A 17,780-nucleotide genomic window follows, 5' to 3' on the forward strand; every position below is an offset into this window, starting at 1 on the left:
TTTGGGTGGGAAAAAGTCTCTATTTTTGGCACTAAACAGTCTCCATATACTGTATACAGTACCAGTAAAAAGTTTGGACTCATTCAAGGGTTTTTCCTTATTTTTACTATTGTACATTGTAGAATAATAGTGAAGAGCAAGGAAAAACATGACTTAGAAAGAAACACACCTGTCTATATAAGGTCCCACAGTTGACAGTGAAAGTCAGAGCAGAAACTATACCATGAGGAAGATCTCCGAAATAGAATAGTGAAGGTTATAACACTATTTCTTGAGTGTTGAATGTTTCCAAGAGCACAGTGGTCTCCATCATTGGGAAATTAAAAAATTATGGAACAACCCAGACTCTGCCTAGAGCTGGCCGTCCAACCAAACTGAGAAGCCGAGCAAGAAGGACCTTGGTCAGGGAGGTGACCAAGATCCCAATGATCACTCTGACAGAACTACAGAGTTCATTGGCTGAGATTGGAGAACCTGACAGAAGGACAACAGTTTCTACAGCACTTCACCAATCTGGGCTTTTGGGAGAGTGGCCAGACGGGACACACTCCTGAGGAAGAAGCACCTAACAGCACGTTTGGAGTTTGCAAAAAAAGCATGTGAAAGACTGAGTGCATAAGGCAAACATATTCTGTGGTCTGTGAGAGAAAATGTTTACTCTTTGGGCTTGAATGCATAGCGCTATGTCTGGAGAAAACCAGGCACAGCTCATCACCCGTCTAACACCCTCACTACCGTGAAGCATGGTGTTGGCAGGATCATGCTATGGGGAGGCTTTTCAGTGGCAAGGACTGGGAGACTGGTAAGAATAGAAGGAACAATGAATGGAACCAAATACAGGCAAATCCCTGATGACAACCTGCTTCAGAGTGCAAACGGCCGACAGAACAATGACTCCAAGCATACAGCCAAAGCTATGAAAGAATGGCTTCAGAACAACAATGTGAAAGGCCTTGAGTGGCCCAGGCAAAGCCCGGACTTGAATCAAATTGAAAATCTGTGCAAAGACTGGAAGATTGCTGTTCACCGTCGCTCCCCAACTAACTTATTAACAGAGTTTGAGAAAATATTGGAGAAAATTCACGAATCCAGATGTGCAAAGCTGATACAGACATACCCAAGACGACTTAAAGATGTAATCGCTGCCAAAGGTGCTTTTACAAAGTATTGACTCAGGGGTGTGAATACTTATTTAAATTAGATATTTCTGTATTTAATTGATACATTTGAAAATTTTTCTAAAAAACATGTTTTCACTTTGTCATTAAGGGGTATTGTTTAGATGGGTGAGATTTTTTTCAAATTTAATCCATTTTGAATTGAGACTAACACAACAAAATGTGAAATAAATCACAGGGTATGAATCATTTCTGAAGGCAATGCATGTCCAGTCAGTGCATGGTTCTGTTTCATATAGGCTCACCTTGAATTTTCATTGGCCACTGATCTATAATATGAATATGGCCGAAATCTATCTAGTCGTTTAACCTATTAGTTACAATGGAAAAGAGGCTAGGATAGGGAAGGTCTTGAGAAAAAGCCCATGGTAAGAATAAAAGTTAGCTTTATTTCATGAAAGTGTCACTGTATCATGGCAGTTGTTGAGATTGGGAAGAAAAGGGGAGAGAGAGGGGGAGAGCGAGTGAGAGAGGTTTACTGGAGAAAAATTAGATTAAATGAAAGCAGAGCAAGGAATGTACAAAAGACCAGATGCACTCAGAAACTGTTGCTGTCAGAGACAGAATTTAAGAAAGGTAGAAGAGGGAAAGAAGGAGAGGGGATAGTCAGCAAAACACAAGAGAGGGGCACCTTCCAAGCTAATAAAAAATACAAAAATAACCGTGACAGGAAGGAGAAAAGAGAGAGAGTGTGAGAGAGAAAGAGAGAGAGGCTGCACAAGGTAGGGAAGGAGGGGGGGGGGCAAGAGAGGGAGAAGCAGAAGGGTGTGTACACACCAGCACCACCCTCTTCCCTTTCTGCCTGTGTGTCACTAAGCTCTGAAACCCTCTCTCTCACACAGAATATAAAAAAAGTTGGCCAAAGTCTGTCTCAGCTCCAATAGCTACCAGACACCCACAACAACCTCTCTCTCTTTTTATCGCTCTCTCTCTCTTTCTCGCTCTCTCTCTCTCACACACACACACACACCACCCCTCACTCCTGGCACAGAGAAGACAGGACCACTGGAGAGACCATACACACCTCCGCCTCCTCCTCCAGTCACTCACCCAGCCATCGCCAGACGCTAAGCCCAGGATGTGGACTTTGCTCTTGGGGGTCACCTTAGGATTACTGGCCTCCTCCAGGTCGGAACCGGCTCAAGGTGAGGGCACTGCACCCCTCTCTGCTCAGCGGATGCCTCTTTGTCTGGGGATTTTTTTCTCTGGTTTCAGCCTGGAAACACTCTCCTTTGTTGGTGGATTTTATGGCGACACAGTTGATGAGCATGTATAGTGTGTATATTTGTGTGTAAGGAGTGAGAACGATAGGCTGAGGCAGTGCCAAATGGATGTGTAGACGCTGGTAAAGCAACGTGCGCTAGGCTACACAAGCTTACATCTGGCAGTCTGAGACTCATGACAGCACAGACACAAAGGAGACAGTCGCTCGTGCTCTCTCACACACGCACACTCAGACACACACTTACCGGAGAGTGTGTTAGGGAAGAAAACGATGAGCCCATTTCGGGCAGCTGCTCTTTTCTCATGCATTCAGGCAGTTATCTTGGTATTGTTTTGCCACTGTAGCCTTCAGAAAGCATCTATCTGCTCTTCAATCAATGTGAGGGTACGAAAGAGATCTACTCATTGTCTGACCACAGCTTAGGGATATGTTGACGTGCTTTAATGCTAATTTTCTAACACAAAGGAGGAAGCTCATCAAATCCTCTGCCTCTCTCTTTAATTTTCTTTGGTTTTCGCTCCCTCATGCTTTCAGTGAGGGATCTTGATTGGATGTATGTCAAAGGGGCATCTTTTTGAGGAGGGGAAGTTGGTGCTGAATCAAACAGGTCTGGCTTAGTCTCCCTCTCTTTGACTTGGCTGGGTGGGGGGAGGGGACGGGACGGGTATCACTGTGCCTCCTCTCTGGCTCTGTGCCAAATCACAGTCAACATACAGCTATAAATATGAACGGTTTAAAGGAAAACAAGAGAGGAGGTGTAAGGTTTAGAAACAGAGGGGTGTGTGTTCACATTTCCCCCATGTGTTTCTACTGTATATTTGTTTGTAAGGAGCTGTTAGCTGTGTGTGCGTGTGTGTCTATGTGCGTGTGTGTGTGCGCGCACACGCGTATGTGTTAACAGTAATTGGGTGTCTGGCAAATGCAATCCAGGGGTTGTTACAGCTCGTCCTACCCTGGCCTTGTCTTTGAACCCTAAATGTGCTGCAGTCTTTCCTCCTAAAACACATCATTAACAGCAGGACTCATGGACATATGTTTCATCAAGACATCCATGTAAACCAAGATCCTATTAATGGAAGCTTTTTACAATGGCTCTCGCATTACTGTGGATCCAGTCCACATGTGGTTCTGTAATGTCCAAGGCAATAGAAGGTACCTTGAAATTTGACCTTCAGAAAATGTTTTGCCCCATTCTGGTTATTGACGCCTCCTATTGGATCCACTTCACTCGCAAACACACACAAAAAAACATTCATGCAACATCCATGCATGTCCATGTTATAGAAATATTATAATGGCTGTTCCCATCGCTAGGTTGTTTGCTCAGGGTGACTTGGTTAATGGCCAGCTTTACTCCGCTCCTCAGAACATGTTAGACAAGGCCTGATTGATCAGATCCTGGCTAAAGGTATGCACAGGGCCAGATCAGTCTGTGTCTTTCCAGGCTGGACACACACACACACACCCCCAGTCTGTGTACATGTATTTGCTCCCCTAGCGTAACTACCCCTCCCGTACCTGTGGGTATCACATTTCAAGTTGAGGGTCGGTGAGAGGCCCCTGTGGAGCAGGACTAGGGCCTCACAAAGAGGGCTTGTGCCCATGCAAGCTGGGATTACTGTCACCTGCCATCTGATCTGCATGGACACGTGCTTGACCCTTGTACTACCCTCCTCTAGCTTTCTCTACCAACCAACCACCCGTAGGTGTCACAGCCTGGCCATCACGAAATTGAGCAATTTCTTCTCTTCCTCTTTCATTGAGTTTCAGCCTCATCTCCAGTGCTTTTGGTGGCCCATTCTCTCAGTCAGAAGCTGCCCTGCATTTAAACTGTATTTCAGCCCTACTGTATCTCCCAGAGCGTTGTTAAACCTATTAATTACGCTGTAAAGCCTCTCTGCGAGTCTCAGGCTCGACGGTAGCAAGGCTGTATCCCCGGCCCTACCTTCTCTTCCCTGATCATATACACTGAAGTCTTTGTAGCCTAGGCAAAGCTGCTCCAAAGGCCTCTCTCTGTAATGTATACAGATCCTTAATGCATGAGGCAAGCCCAGCCATCTCTAACCCCACCCCCCAAATCACCAACCAGACTACATTTTGTAATTGGGACCAATACAGCGGCTGGAGCTAAGTGTATTTTTCTATGGCATTTCTGTGAGCTTTTACTGCAAGTCGGTAATCATGTAATAACTCAAATGTTTTCTCAATTTGGATGTAAGAGGTGGGAGCTGAAAGTCTTTGAAAGACATAATGGAGAAAATGAACGGGTCACTGAGATTTGAGAAGCAGAACTTCTTCATACCAAGCCTTCAAAAAAGTAAGAGAAGAAGAAAAAGGCGGAATAAGGGAGTCAGAGGGAGTCAGAGAAAGATTGAGGAGGGGGAAGAGAAAAAGAGAGTCGTTCAGGTGACTTTGCTTTGGTGAGTTTTGTGTGATCTCATGTTTCTCCTGTGCCACTGGTCTATTGGCTCTGTGGATCCTGTGACCAGCAGAGTGAGGGCGAGCCACAACATACATGCTGACAGCACCGTCTTCTACTGAGAGAGAGATTAACAGAAAGAACATGGTACACAAGATCAATGTCACACTGATATTGCCAGAGTCTGTGAGAAATGTACACTCTTAGAAAAAGGGTTCCAACAGGATTCTTTGCGGAAGGAACAATTTTCATTTGTAGAACCCTTTTTGGAAGACGAGGGTTCTTTGTAAGGCAAAGGGTTATACCTAGAACCTTTTTCATCGTAAGAACCATTTTTTTGTTTTTTGTAAGAAAGGGTTCTTTGATATTTTTTGGGAGGCCAGAATGATTATTTGGAAGGCAAGGAGGGATCTGCATAGAACCCTTCTGAATCTGAATAAGCTTTTTTATTGTAAATATTTTTCTTTCTTTTAAATAGTGCCTGAGCATTAGTCAGTGTTTAAACTTTACCATCAGGAGTTTGAATAATCTGATCCATTTAAAAAGATAGGTGTGAGAATGGTTTAAACTGTACCTACTATATACGAGAATATCTTTGCATTTATTTGGTATGTCCTTATTAAATTGTATATATACACAGTACTGACATAGTTGATATTTGAGAGAGAGAGATGCATCAGAGAAATTCAGACAGGTGGGAAAGAGCTGTTTGGCTTTCAAGTCTGATAAGACAGCTAGGAGAGCACAAACTGCAAATTGTCTAATGTGTGTGGTGGTGGTTGCCAGTGTACCGTGTTTACTAGAGTGTGTGGTGTAATATGCTGTGTATAGCTATAGGAGAGAGAGGAGCCTTTCTCTTCCAGTCAAAGCACCTGGAGGTTCTGGCATGCGCTAAAAGCTCCCTTTTCTCCTAGCTAGCAGCCTCTGTATATCCAGACCCTCTGTGGTCTCTGGCCCTTTCAACTCCATTAACTGACAATAGAGCTTTTCTAGAGTCACTGCCTTGGAATAGCAGGATCTTGGAGTGACAAAGCAGCACATGGCCACACTCCCTGCATGCTAATGGTAACACCTCTGAATCATGGGTTCCCTCTCTTTTCAGTCGTCCAAACGCTGTGTTCACTTTGATCCACCCTGGGCTGGTCTGTGATGCCAGGTCTGTGATGTTTTTCTCAAGTTTAGACACATTGTGGGGTGTGTGGGTATGTTTGTGTGGTTGGGGAGGGGTTTGTGGTTGTGGTTGTGAGTGTGTGTGTGTGTGTGCGTGTGTGTGTGTGTGTTTGGTGTGTGTGCATGTGTCTCAGTGCCCAACCGTCACTAATGGTAAACTTCCTGTTCAACTTCTGCCTCTGCTAGGACTCTAGTACACCAAAGAGCTGGGCCAGGCAGTTAAACATTTGTTCACTTTCAAAATGTGACATGTCATCAGTTAACGTATTAGGTTAATAAGGGAACTGCTGTGAGTGCATTGACTCTCCACAACTCTGTGCTGTGGGTGGCAAAGCAAACTGCAGTCAGACAGGTAGAAGATCTAAGTCAACTATTATACGCTCACCCATCCATCCACCCCAACCAACCACCCTACTTTAGTTTTTGCCTTAATTAACCATCTGTCTCATGTAACCATACTAAATGTAAGATATAATAATATACTGAACAAAATATAAATGCAGCATGTAACTGTTGTTCCCATGTTTAATGAGCTGAATTAAAAGATCCTAGACATTTTCCATATACACAAAAAGCTTAATTCTCTCAAATGTTGTGCACAATTTTGTTTACATCCCTGTTAGTGAGCATTTTTCCTTTGCCAAGATAATCCATCCAATTGACAGGTGTGGCATATCAAGAAGCTGATTAAACAGCATGATCATTACACAGGTGCACCTTGTTCTGGGGACAATAAAAGACCACTCTAAAATGTGCATTTTTGTCCCACAACACAATGCCACAGATGTTTTGAAGGAAGCACCCTGACTGCAGGAATGTCCACAAGAGCTGTTGCCAGAGAATTGAATTCCCTACCATGAGCCGCCTCCAACGTCGTTTTGTGGAATTTGACAGTACTTCCAACCGGCCTCACAACCGCAGACCATGTGTAACCATGCCAGCCCAGGACCTCTACATCCGGCTTCTTCACCTGCGGAATTGTCTGAGACCATCCACTCAGACAGCTGATAAAACTGTAGGTTTGCACAAGCTGTCAGAAACCGTCTCAGGGATTCTCAACTGCATACTCGTCGCCCTTGCCTTGACCTGACTGCAGTTCGATGACGTAACCGACTTCACTGGGCAAATGGTCACCTTGCTCTTCACAGGTGCTCTTCACGGATGAATCCCGGTTTCAACTGTACCGGGCAGATGGCAGACAGCATGTATGGCGTCGTGTGGGCAAGTGGTTGGCTGATGTCAACGTTGTGAAAAGAGTGCCCCAAGGTGGCGGTGGGGTTACGGTATGGGCAGGTATAAGCTACGGACAGTGTACCAATAGCATTTTATCGATGGTAATTTGAATGCACAGAGATAGCATGATGAGATCCTGAGGCCCATTGTTGTGCCATACATCCGCCTCCATCACCTCATGTTTCAACATAATAATAGACGGCCCCATGTCGCAAGGATCTGTACACAATTCCTGGAAGCTGAAAACATCGCAGTTCTTACATGGCTTGCATACTCACCAGACACCTCACCCATTGAGCATGTTTGGGATGCTCTCGATCAATGTGTATGACAGCGTGTTTCAGTTCCCGCCAATATCCAGCAACTTCGCACAGCCATTGAAAAGGAGTGGGAGAACATTCCACAGGCCACAATCAACAGCCTGATCAACTCTATGCAAAGGAGATCTGTTGCGCTGCATGAGGCAGCATGCATGATCCACACCCTTTCTTTTATTTCTTTTTTTTTACATATCTTTGACCAACAGATGCATATCCGTATTCCCAGTCATGTGAAATCCATAGATTAGGGCCAAATTAATTTATTTCAATTGACTGATTTCCTGTAACTCAGTAAAAACTTTTTGTAATTTGAGTGTACCGCATTTATGTATACTATGTTGTGTGTAGTCTATGAGACCAGGCTGAACTGTCAGACACACAAGTCAAATCATTGAGACATCAAAACAGACAGCTGTAAAACAATGCAGACAGCTAGGCTTCCATCCAATTGACAATATTTTTTTATCCACATAAAAACTATATGCAAATCTTGCCAGCATGTTTCCATAAAAATAACTTTTGCTGTTATATTCCCATTTACTGAATAAAACATACAAGTAAAATTGGTTTCCATCGCATTTTTAACTCTTCTGATCATTTTGTCACAAATATTTTGCTTTATATATTTTGAAATTGCCCACTCCGTTCTTGGCACGGGTGCTCTAGCCAACAGCTCGCAGGTACAGTTTGGGTAGGCTAACTACATGATGAGATTATTATAGTCAAAAGAGCAATATTATTTTCATTTGTGAAAAGGCAGCTAAGCTGTAACGGGTATGATACGAGTCGAGAAGTAAGTACAGGGAGTGAATTTAATAATAAATGAAACAAGGAACAAAACAAGAAACGCGAGTAGGGTACATATAACATAGGAACAGAATCAACAACAGCTGGAAAAAGAACCAAAGAGTGACAGATATAGGGGAGGTAATCAGAAAGGTGAGTCCAGGTGAGTCTCATGAGGCACAGGTGCACGTAACGATGGTGGCAGGAGTGCGTAATAATGAGTAAACTGGCACCAGAGAGGGAGAGCAGGAGTAGACATGACAGTACCCCCTCCCTGACACGCGGATCCAGCCACAGCTGAGGCGCGGGAAACGGTCGAGCCAGCTGAAGCGAGGGAACCTGTTGAGCCAGCTGATGCGGGGAACCTGTTGAACCAGGTGAGGTGTGGGAACCTGTTGAACCAGATGAGGTGTGGGAGCCTGACAAGCCGGCTGAGGCCTGATGAGCCGGCTGAGGCCTGGGGGCCTGATGAGCCAACCGAGGCTTGAGAACCTGTTTAGCGAGCTGAGGCATGGAAGCCTGTCGAGCTAGTTGAGGCATCTCCAGTAGCTTCGGCAATGGAAGCCTGACGAGCCAACCCAGGCTTGAGAACCTATTGAACAAGCTGAGGCATGGAAGCCTGACGAGCCAGCTGTTATTCTGTAACGGGTACGCTAGGAGTCGAGAAGCAAATACAGGGAGTGAATTTAATAATAAATTAAACATGGAACGAAACACAAGGAGCGTACTGACATAAAACACAGGAACAGAATCAATAACACCTGGGGAAAGAACCAAAGGGAGTGACATATAGGGGAGGTAATAAGGAAGGTGATGGAGTCCAGGTGAGTCTTATGAGGCACAGGTGCACGTAACGATGGTGACAGGTGTACGTAATAATGAGTAAACTGGCGACAATTAGCACCAGAGAGGGGGAGCGGGAGTAGACGTGACATAAGCATCAAGCTCATCACCATGCATTTTCATCAATACTTTCTCCTAATAAACTGCATGCTTTCATAGTGGGAGGTACACAAAACAAATAAATACATTAATAATATGTTTACTTAAATAAGTTTACTTCGATATGATGGCTATTATATCAACATTTGTTTATAAAGGTGTTTCCACCAGCATTTCTCGCACAATTCATTTGACAGACACAAAAAGATACCACCTTATCTAGCGTATTATGTAAAGTTTACCAGAAATGTACGGTTTCCATCAGGCCTGTAGTAAAAAACAAGTATTCTTCATGTACTTTAGTTACATACAAAGGTTGGGTGGAAAGGTTGGGTGGAAACGTGGTTACTGGGACGATTTTGCTCTGGTACAGTAATTTGTCAGTAATTTAACAACATCAACTCAGCTGATGTTTTATTTTTCTGTGTTATCATAGCAAAACAACAAAGCAAGGGCACATGAGAACACTGAACAAAACATGAGACTTCAGCAACTGGCCCTGTCCACAGAGGATCCTAAATAGTCATCCAGCATGTGATCCCAATAAGCCCAATCAGGGTCACCTGGATACTAGAAGTAACCCAGTGGCAACTTCAGGTAGTACACTCAAGGGAGAAAACCTGACCTGTAACAGGATGTGGAGGTGGGATGAACCCTCATGGACCGGGGAAGATGAAGACGATAGGCCACTGGATTGATGCACCGTAGAACCTTGAATGGCCCAACATACTGGGGAGCCAACTTCCTAGATTCCACACGTAGAGGCAGATCCCTACCAAAACCTCCAGACCATCTGGCCTGGACGCAGGAGGGGACTCGGACCTCAGGAGCCCTGACCAAGCCCTCTTCCAGATCCGGCGGCAATGAGAGATGAGGCATTGAGTGGAAGGAGTGGGGGGCTGGTAACTGTACACCTGGAATGGTGAAAGGCCAGTGGAGGAACACTGGAGAGTGTTGTGTGCAAACTCCACCCAGGGAAGGAGGCTGACTGCAAGTAATGGGGTTGGCAGACACACAGCACTGTGAGGCGGTCTCCTGAGCCTGGTTCACCTGCTCAGTTTGACCATTGGACTGAGCGTGATAACCCGAGGACAGACTAGCTGATGACCCCAGAAGAGTACAGAATGCCCTCCAAAATCTGGAGGCAAACTGGGTGCCACGGTCGGAGACAATGTCCAGAGGAAGTCTGTGAAGGCAGAAAACATGCTGAATGACTAGCTGAGCAGTCTCACGGGCAGATGGAAGCTTAGGCAGCAACATGAAATGTGCATATTGGAAAAGTGGTCCACAATGACCAGGATGACCGTATGTCCCTCGGGATGGAAGGCCTGTGATGAAATCAATAGAGAGATGGGACCAGGGTCAAGAAGGTGTTGGCAGCGGATGAAGAAGCCCCAGGGGTTGCTGATGAGGAGTCTTGTTCCCGGGCCCATGTCTGACAGGCAGCCAAAAAGTTCAGAGCGTCCGCCTCCGCCGAGGGCCACCAAAACATCCTCCTCAAATACTCTAGTGTTCTCTGCCCTCCCGGATGAGAGTGAGACTCGATGAGTGAGCCCACTGAAGTACCTTGGACTGTGCCCCAAGAGGAACAAAAGGTATGTTAGGTGGACAGGTGTCTGGAATCGCCTCCCTACCTTGTGCCTTCCTCACAACAGTCTCTATACCCCAGGAAACCCACGCAAGGATGAGTGACCTGGGGATGATGGATTCAAGCGGCCGATCCTCACTTAAGCTGGGGAACTGGCGGGAAAGGGCATCTGGCTTCACGTTTTTAGAGCCCTGATGGTAAGATAACGTGAATCTGAACCAAGGGAAGAAGAGAGCCCAATGAGCCTGTCGGGGGTTGAGCCGTTTAGCCTCCTGGATGTAGTCCAAGTTCTTATGGTCAGTCTAAACCGTAAAGGGATTGTCCGAGCCCTCCAACCAGTGATGCCACACCTCCAAAGCCGGTTTAACAGCAAAAAGCTCCCGATTGCCGACATCATAGTTGCTCTCCAATGGAGTGAGACGCCTGGAGAAGAAGGCACAGGGATGAAGCTTTTGGTCTTTTGTCGAGTGCTGAGACAGAACCGCCCCCACGCCAATGTCACAGGAATCCACCTCTACCACAAAGGGAAGAGAAGGATCCGCATGAACGAGAGTGGATGCAGAAAAAAAATGAAGTTTCAGGTCCTGGAACACCTTCTCAGCAGCAGGGTTCCAGCATACGTGCCCAGCCCAGTCCTTGGTGAGCCTTGTCAATGGCGCCACCACAGCACTAAAGTCTCTCACAAATCTCCGGTAGAAATAAGTGAAACCCAAAAAATGCTGAACTTGCTTGACCGTGCTGAGTCGCGGCCAGTTGACCACCTCTCCTATCTTTTGGGAGTCCATCAGTACACAGCCCTGAGATACGATGTACATACCCCAGGAAGGAGATCTGAGGAACGTGAAACTCACACTTTTCGGGCTTCTCTAACAAGTGAAGGGTGAGGAGTCTTTGAAGAATCTGGTGGACATGTTGGATGTGTTCAGCCATGGACTTGGAGAAGATGAGGATGTCATCCAGGTACACAAACTCAAACTGGTGAAGGAAGTCGCCTAGCACATCATTAACCGAACGGCATGACCCGGTACTCAATGTTCATTAGGAGTGTTGAATGCTGTCTCCCACTCATCTCCCTGTCTAATGCGCACCAGATTGTACGCGTTCCATCAATCCAATTTAGAGAAAACGGTAGCTCCCTGGAGTCTTTCAAAAGCTGATGACATAAGAGGAAGGGGGTAACGGTTATTGATGGTAATGTTATTTAAACCCCGGTAATCAATACAGGGACACAATCCTCCTTCCCAACAAAGAAAACCACCCCTCCTGCAGGTGAAGTGGACGGCCGAATAAAATCAGCCACCAGTGCCTCCTTAATATAACTGTTCATGACGGCAGTCTCTGAACCTGAGAGAGAATACAGCCTTCCTCTCAGAGGAGTGGTACTGGACAGGAAGTTGGTGGCACAATCATAGGGCCTGTGAGGAGGTAGTTTGCTGGCCCCTTGTTTGCTGAAGATCTGACCCAAATCCCAGTAATCCCAACGTACACGGGAAAGATCAGTCTTGTCAATCCCAGCCAGATGAACAGGAGGATAGGAAGTCTCCAGACGAGCAGGACTGGAAAGGTGTTGAGAGAGATGCTGGCAGGTGAACTGGCATGAAAGATTCCATCCCAGAACTCTTCCCGAAGGCCAGTCAATTTGAGGATTATGGGTGGAAAGCCACAAATGTCCAAGAACCAGGGGAAGCTCAGGAGAGTCCACCAGATATAACTGGATAAGCTCCACATGATCATCCAGAACTCATAGCTGAATAGGCATGGTGAGTTTCTTCACCTTCCCAGATCCTAGGCGTTGACCATCCAGCGCAGTGACCGACAACAGAGTGTCCAGCTTAGTGAGTGGCAGCCTCTGTTGGCGAGCTAATGTGCGATCCAGAAAACGGCCATTATCCCCAGAGTCTATGAAAGCAGGAATGTAGCAGGAATGTCCAACTCTCCATTGTCCAACCGCAGGTTGGCCGGAAGCAAGGTGCGTACCGTATCGGCCACAGGAAACTGTATCTGATTCTCCAGAGAGGAAAGTCTGGTGCCTCCCAATTGCATCAGCTCCTCTGAAGGATATGAAGGAGAACCATAGTTGAACTGAGAACCCGGATGGGTGATGACAAGGAGATGACATATGCCACTTTGGAATGCTCGGTGGAAATGATGATGCCTGCAACTCGAAGACCAGCGAATATTGGAGTAGGAACTCACTACACCTCCCAGGATGCTCCTCATGGCCTTTGGGAGGCTCCCGAGGCAAGGAGATGAAGACGATGAGCTGGTAGGAAGTGGAACCCACGCGGATGCTAGAAACTGCCACAGGTGCAGCAGCAGTTGCTTCCGTCTGTTCTGTCTGACAAATTCAGGCCTACATTTCCAAACCAACTATCAAAGTGGCCAAGGCTGCAGTCCAAACATGTTATTTCTACAACCTCAGCCCTCGAGCTAGCCACTTTCCCCAGGGAATCCCTGTCGAAACCGGATGCAGTTTGATTGTCATCTTAAGTGGAGGTCCAATTCACAAACGTTGCCCCCTCGGCCCTCGATTTAGATCGAGGGAACGAGTGAAGAACTTTGATCACTTCTGGGGTAGATACAGTATGAGCCACAATTCAATGCAAAATGTAGTCACTTGTCAAACTCTGCTTGTTGCGAAGGGTCAAATTCTATCACCAGGTCTGCATTTTGGGCACGTCAGACAAAATTATGATGATAGCCTGCTATAAAATATATATACAATACCATTCCAAAAGTTAGACATTTCCTTGTTTTTGAAAGAAAAGCACATTTTTTGTCCATTAAAATAACATCAAATTGATCAGAAATACAGTGTAGACGTTGTTAATGTTATAAATGTTTATTGTAGCTGGAAACTGCACATTTTTTATAGAATATCTACATAGTTATCAGCAACCATCACTCCTGTGTTCCAATGGCACGTTGTGTTAGCTAATCCAAGTTTATAATTTGAAAAGGCTAATTGATGATTAGAAAACCCTTTTGCAATTATGCTAGCACTGATGATCTTCTTGGCCTGCAACGACTGGTGTTGTAGGTGTCTTGGAGGGAAGGCAGTGTGCACCCAATCGTGTTTTCGGCTGAGCGTACCACCCTCTTTAGTGCCTTGCGGTCCGCGGCGGTGGTGTATCCGTACCAGGGTGTGATGCAGCCCGACAGTATGCTCTTGATGGTGCTCCTGTAGAACACTGTGAGGGCCCTCGGGGACAGACCACATTTCTTCAGCATCCTGAGTTTGAAGAGTCACTGTCATGCCTTCATCACTGTCTGTCACTGTCTGTCACTGTGTCTGTGTGATTTCACAATTTCAGCTCCTCAGAGATGTGCAAGCCAATAAACTTGTTGACCTTCTCCTCAGCGGCCCAGTTGATACGGATGGAATGCCCGACCTGGTTCCTCTTGAAGATCACAATCAGCTCCTTTGTTTTGCTGACGTTCAGGTTTTTTACCTGACACCACTTCATCAGAGTGCCTACCTCCTCCCTGTAAGGCCATCACATCACTGTTGGCATTTAGGCCTACTACTGTCATCAGCAAACTTGATGATAGAGTTGGAACTGTGTGAGGCCACACAGTCATGGGTATACTGGGAGTACAGGAGGGGACTGAGGATGCACCCTTGTGGTGCCCCTGTGTTGAGAATCAGTGTCGAGGAGTTAATGTTGCTTATCTTCACCACTTGGGAGGGGGCCCGTCAGGAAGTCCAGGACCAAGTTGCATAAGGAGCAGTTCAGTCCCAGGGCTGTGAGCTTTGTGGTGAGCTTAGAGGGCACTGTGGTATTGAAGGCCAAGCTGTAGTTGATGAAGAGCATTCTCACATATGCATTCCTTTTGTCCAGGTGGGTGAGGGAAGTGTGCAGTGCAATAGAGATTGTGTCATCTCTGGATCTGTCAGGGTGGTAGACGAATTGTAGCGCCAAACCCATGAGAAGAGAGAGAGATGGAGAGTGACAGGTTTGGACAGAGATAGATGTAGACAGGTTTTTAAGCGGGTGGCTCAGCACTAGGGGGACCCATTGCTTTCATGGTCCTTCTTATCCCTATACACTGATCGTCGTGACCTGTTGCTCTGCCAGTGCCCAACAGTCTGGAGACACAACACAATTCTTTCTCGCTCGCACCACACCTTTCGCAACTGATGTTTGTGCCTGTTGCCATTGGTAACCCTCTATCAACAAGTACCATGGAGATAAAATATATGGGGTGAGATATCCTGTGTGTGTGTGTGTGTGTGTGTGTGTGTGTGTGTGTATGTGTGCACATGATGTTCATGCTTTTGCAGTCTGTAGACAATAAGTCCTGACACTCTAAGAATATTGATGTTACAGTATGTGGAGGGAGAACAAACTTTAAACTGAATAACTCAATGTCCATTGATGATCAAAGCTGTGTATAGCCAAACCCATGAGAAGAGTGATAGATGGAGGGAGAGAGGGAGAGGTTCAGACAGAGATAGATGAAGACTGTATCTGATTCTCCAGAGAGGAAAGTCTGGTGCCTCCCAATTGCATCAGCTCCTCTGAAGGATATGAAGGAGAACCATAGTTGAACTGAGAACCCTGATGGTGTACAGGACAAGAATCGACTCCCTCAGCGGGGCCCAAAACACTGGAACCAACTCGGGACCCCTCTGTCCGCTTGTCAATCCGGATGGCCAGAACGATAAGCTCCTCCAGACTATCAGGGTTGTCCCAGGAAGCCAGTTCATCATTGAGAACCTCGCTGAGTACGTTCAGAAAGACTGAGTGAAGTGCCTCTATTTCAACTGCTCTCAGCGGCGAGTGTCCGAATGTCAATGGCGTAATCAGTTACACTCTGGCTGCCCTGCAGAAGCACAATGAGTCTTTGAGCAGCGTTACTGCCACTTATGGGGCGATCAAAACCAATCCTCATCTCCTTGGTAAAGATTTGCCAATTGAAACACATGTCTGATTGCTGCTCCCAGATGGCCTTGGCCCAGGCCAGAGCCGTCATGAGAGCAAGGAGATGACATATGCCACTTTGGAATGCTCGGTGGAAATGATGATGCCTGCAACTCGAAGACCAGCGAATATTGGAGTAGGAACCCACGACACCTCCCAGGATGCTCCTCATAACGGGAGGCTCCCGAGGGGAGGAAGACGATGAGCTGGTAGGAAGTGGAGAGTTAGAAACCGCCACAGGTGCAGCAGCAGTTGCTTCCGTCTGTCCTGTCTGACAAATTCAGGCCTACATTTCAAAACCAACTATCAAAGTGGCCAAGGCTGCAGTCCAAACATGTTATTTCTACAACCTCAGCCCTCGAGCTAGCCACTTTCCCCAGGGAATCCCTGTCGAAACCGGATGCAGTTTGATTGTCATCTTAAGTGGAGGTCCAATTCACAAACGTTGCCCCCTCGGCCCTCGATTTAGCTCGAGGGAACGAGTGAGCAGTCTGGAGACACAACACAATTCTCGCTTGCACCACACCTTTCGCAACTGATGTTTGTGCCTGTTGCCATTGGTAATCTTCTATCAACAAGTACCATGGAGATAAAATATCTGGGGTGAGATATCCTGTGTGTGTGTGTGTGTGTGTGTGTGTGTGTGTGTGTGTGTGTGTGTGTGTGTGTGTGTGTGTGTGTGTGTGTGTGTGTGTGTGTGTGTGTGTGTGTGTGTGTGTGTGTGTGTGTGTGCGCGCGTGTGTGTGAGTGTGCATATGATGTTCATGCCTTTGCAGTCTGTAGACAATAAGGCCTGACACTCTAAGAATATTGATGTTACAGTATGTGGAGGGAGAACAAACTTTAAACTGAATAACTCAATGTCCATTGATGATCAAAGCTGTGTATAGCCAAACCCATGAGAAGAGTGATAGATGGAGGGAGAGAGGGAGAGGTTCAGACAGAGATAGATGAAGACAGGCATTGAAGCGAGCGGCTCAGCCCTACGGACCTCGCTCTTGACGTCCCTCTTGTCCCTATACACTTATCCTCTTGGCCTGCTATTCTGACAGTGCCCAACACCCTGGAGACAAAAGACAAAACACAATGATTGCTTGAACCACATCTTTCGCAACTGATGTTTGTCTCTGTCGCTATGGTAATTATGTATCAGCAAGCACCATAGGATAGGATATCTGGGGTTGAGATTTCCTACGTGAGTGTGTGTGCGTGCTCATGATGTTCATGCTTTTGCAGTCTATAGACATATTGATCTAATATTTCTATCCATTTTATTCTGACTATCTTTATCAACGTCCTCAGAAGATGAATATATGTACTATTCCTAGAGCTCAGAAGGCCCTTTTCTGGAGGTGAAATCACAACTGCACTGTCAAATAACTCTTACACTCTTACACTTATTTTTTCTGCTAGCACTGACTTTGCTGATTCAAGAAAATGTATAAGAGCATGTGCTAAATGACAAAAATGTAAATGTAAAAAAAGCTTAGAAAATATCCTTGTTTTTGAAAGAAAAACACATTAAAATAACATCAAATGGATCAGAAATACAGTGTAGACATTGTTAATGTTGTAAATGACTATTGTTGCTGGAAATGGCAGATTTTCTATGAAACATCTACATAGCCGTACAGAGGGCAATTATCAGCAACCATCACTCCTGTGTTCCAATGGTACGTTGTGTTAGCTAATCCAAGATTATAATTTTAAAAGGCTAATTGATCATTAGAAAACCCTCTTGCAATTATGTTAGCACAGCTGAAAACTGTGTTCCTGATTAAAGAAGCAATTAAACTGGCCTTCTTTAGAGTAGTTGAGTATCTGGAGCACCAGCATTTATGAGATTGATTACAGGCTCAAAATGGCCAGAAACAAATAACTTTCTTCTGAAACTCATCAGTCTATTCTTGTTCTGAGAAATGAAGGTTATTCCATGCGAGAAAATGCCAAGAAACTGAAGATCTCGTACAATGCTGTGTACTACTCCCTTCACA

At 45.8% G+C, this 17,780-nt stretch overlaps 1 protein-coding gene across 1 annotated transcript in view; it reads left to right on the forward strand.

The window, feature by feature from the left end:
* Positions 1 to 1,984: 1,984 nt before the first annotated feature.
* Positions 1,985 to 17,780, forward strand: part of LOC135524275 (CD44 antigen-like) — a 35,695-nt gene continuing 19,899 nt past the window's right edge. Inside the window, exon 1 of the mRNA XM_064951675.1 lies at positions 1,985 to 2,323. Coding sequence (XP_064807747.1) covers positions 2,257 to 2,323 — 67 coding nt within the window. The 5' untranslated portion in view covers positions 1,985 to 2,256. The remainder of the gene's footprint in view (positions 2,324 to 17,780) is intronic.

The sequence above is a fragment of the Oncorhynchus masou genome, chromosome 31 (assembly GCF_036934945.1).
Source record: "Oncorhynchus masou masou isolate Uvic2021 chromosome 31, UVic_Omas_1.1, whole genome shotgun sequence".
NCBI classification, from domain to species: Eukaryota; Metazoa; Chordata; class Actinopteri; order Salmoniformes; family Salmonidae; genus Oncorhynchus; species Oncorhynchus masou.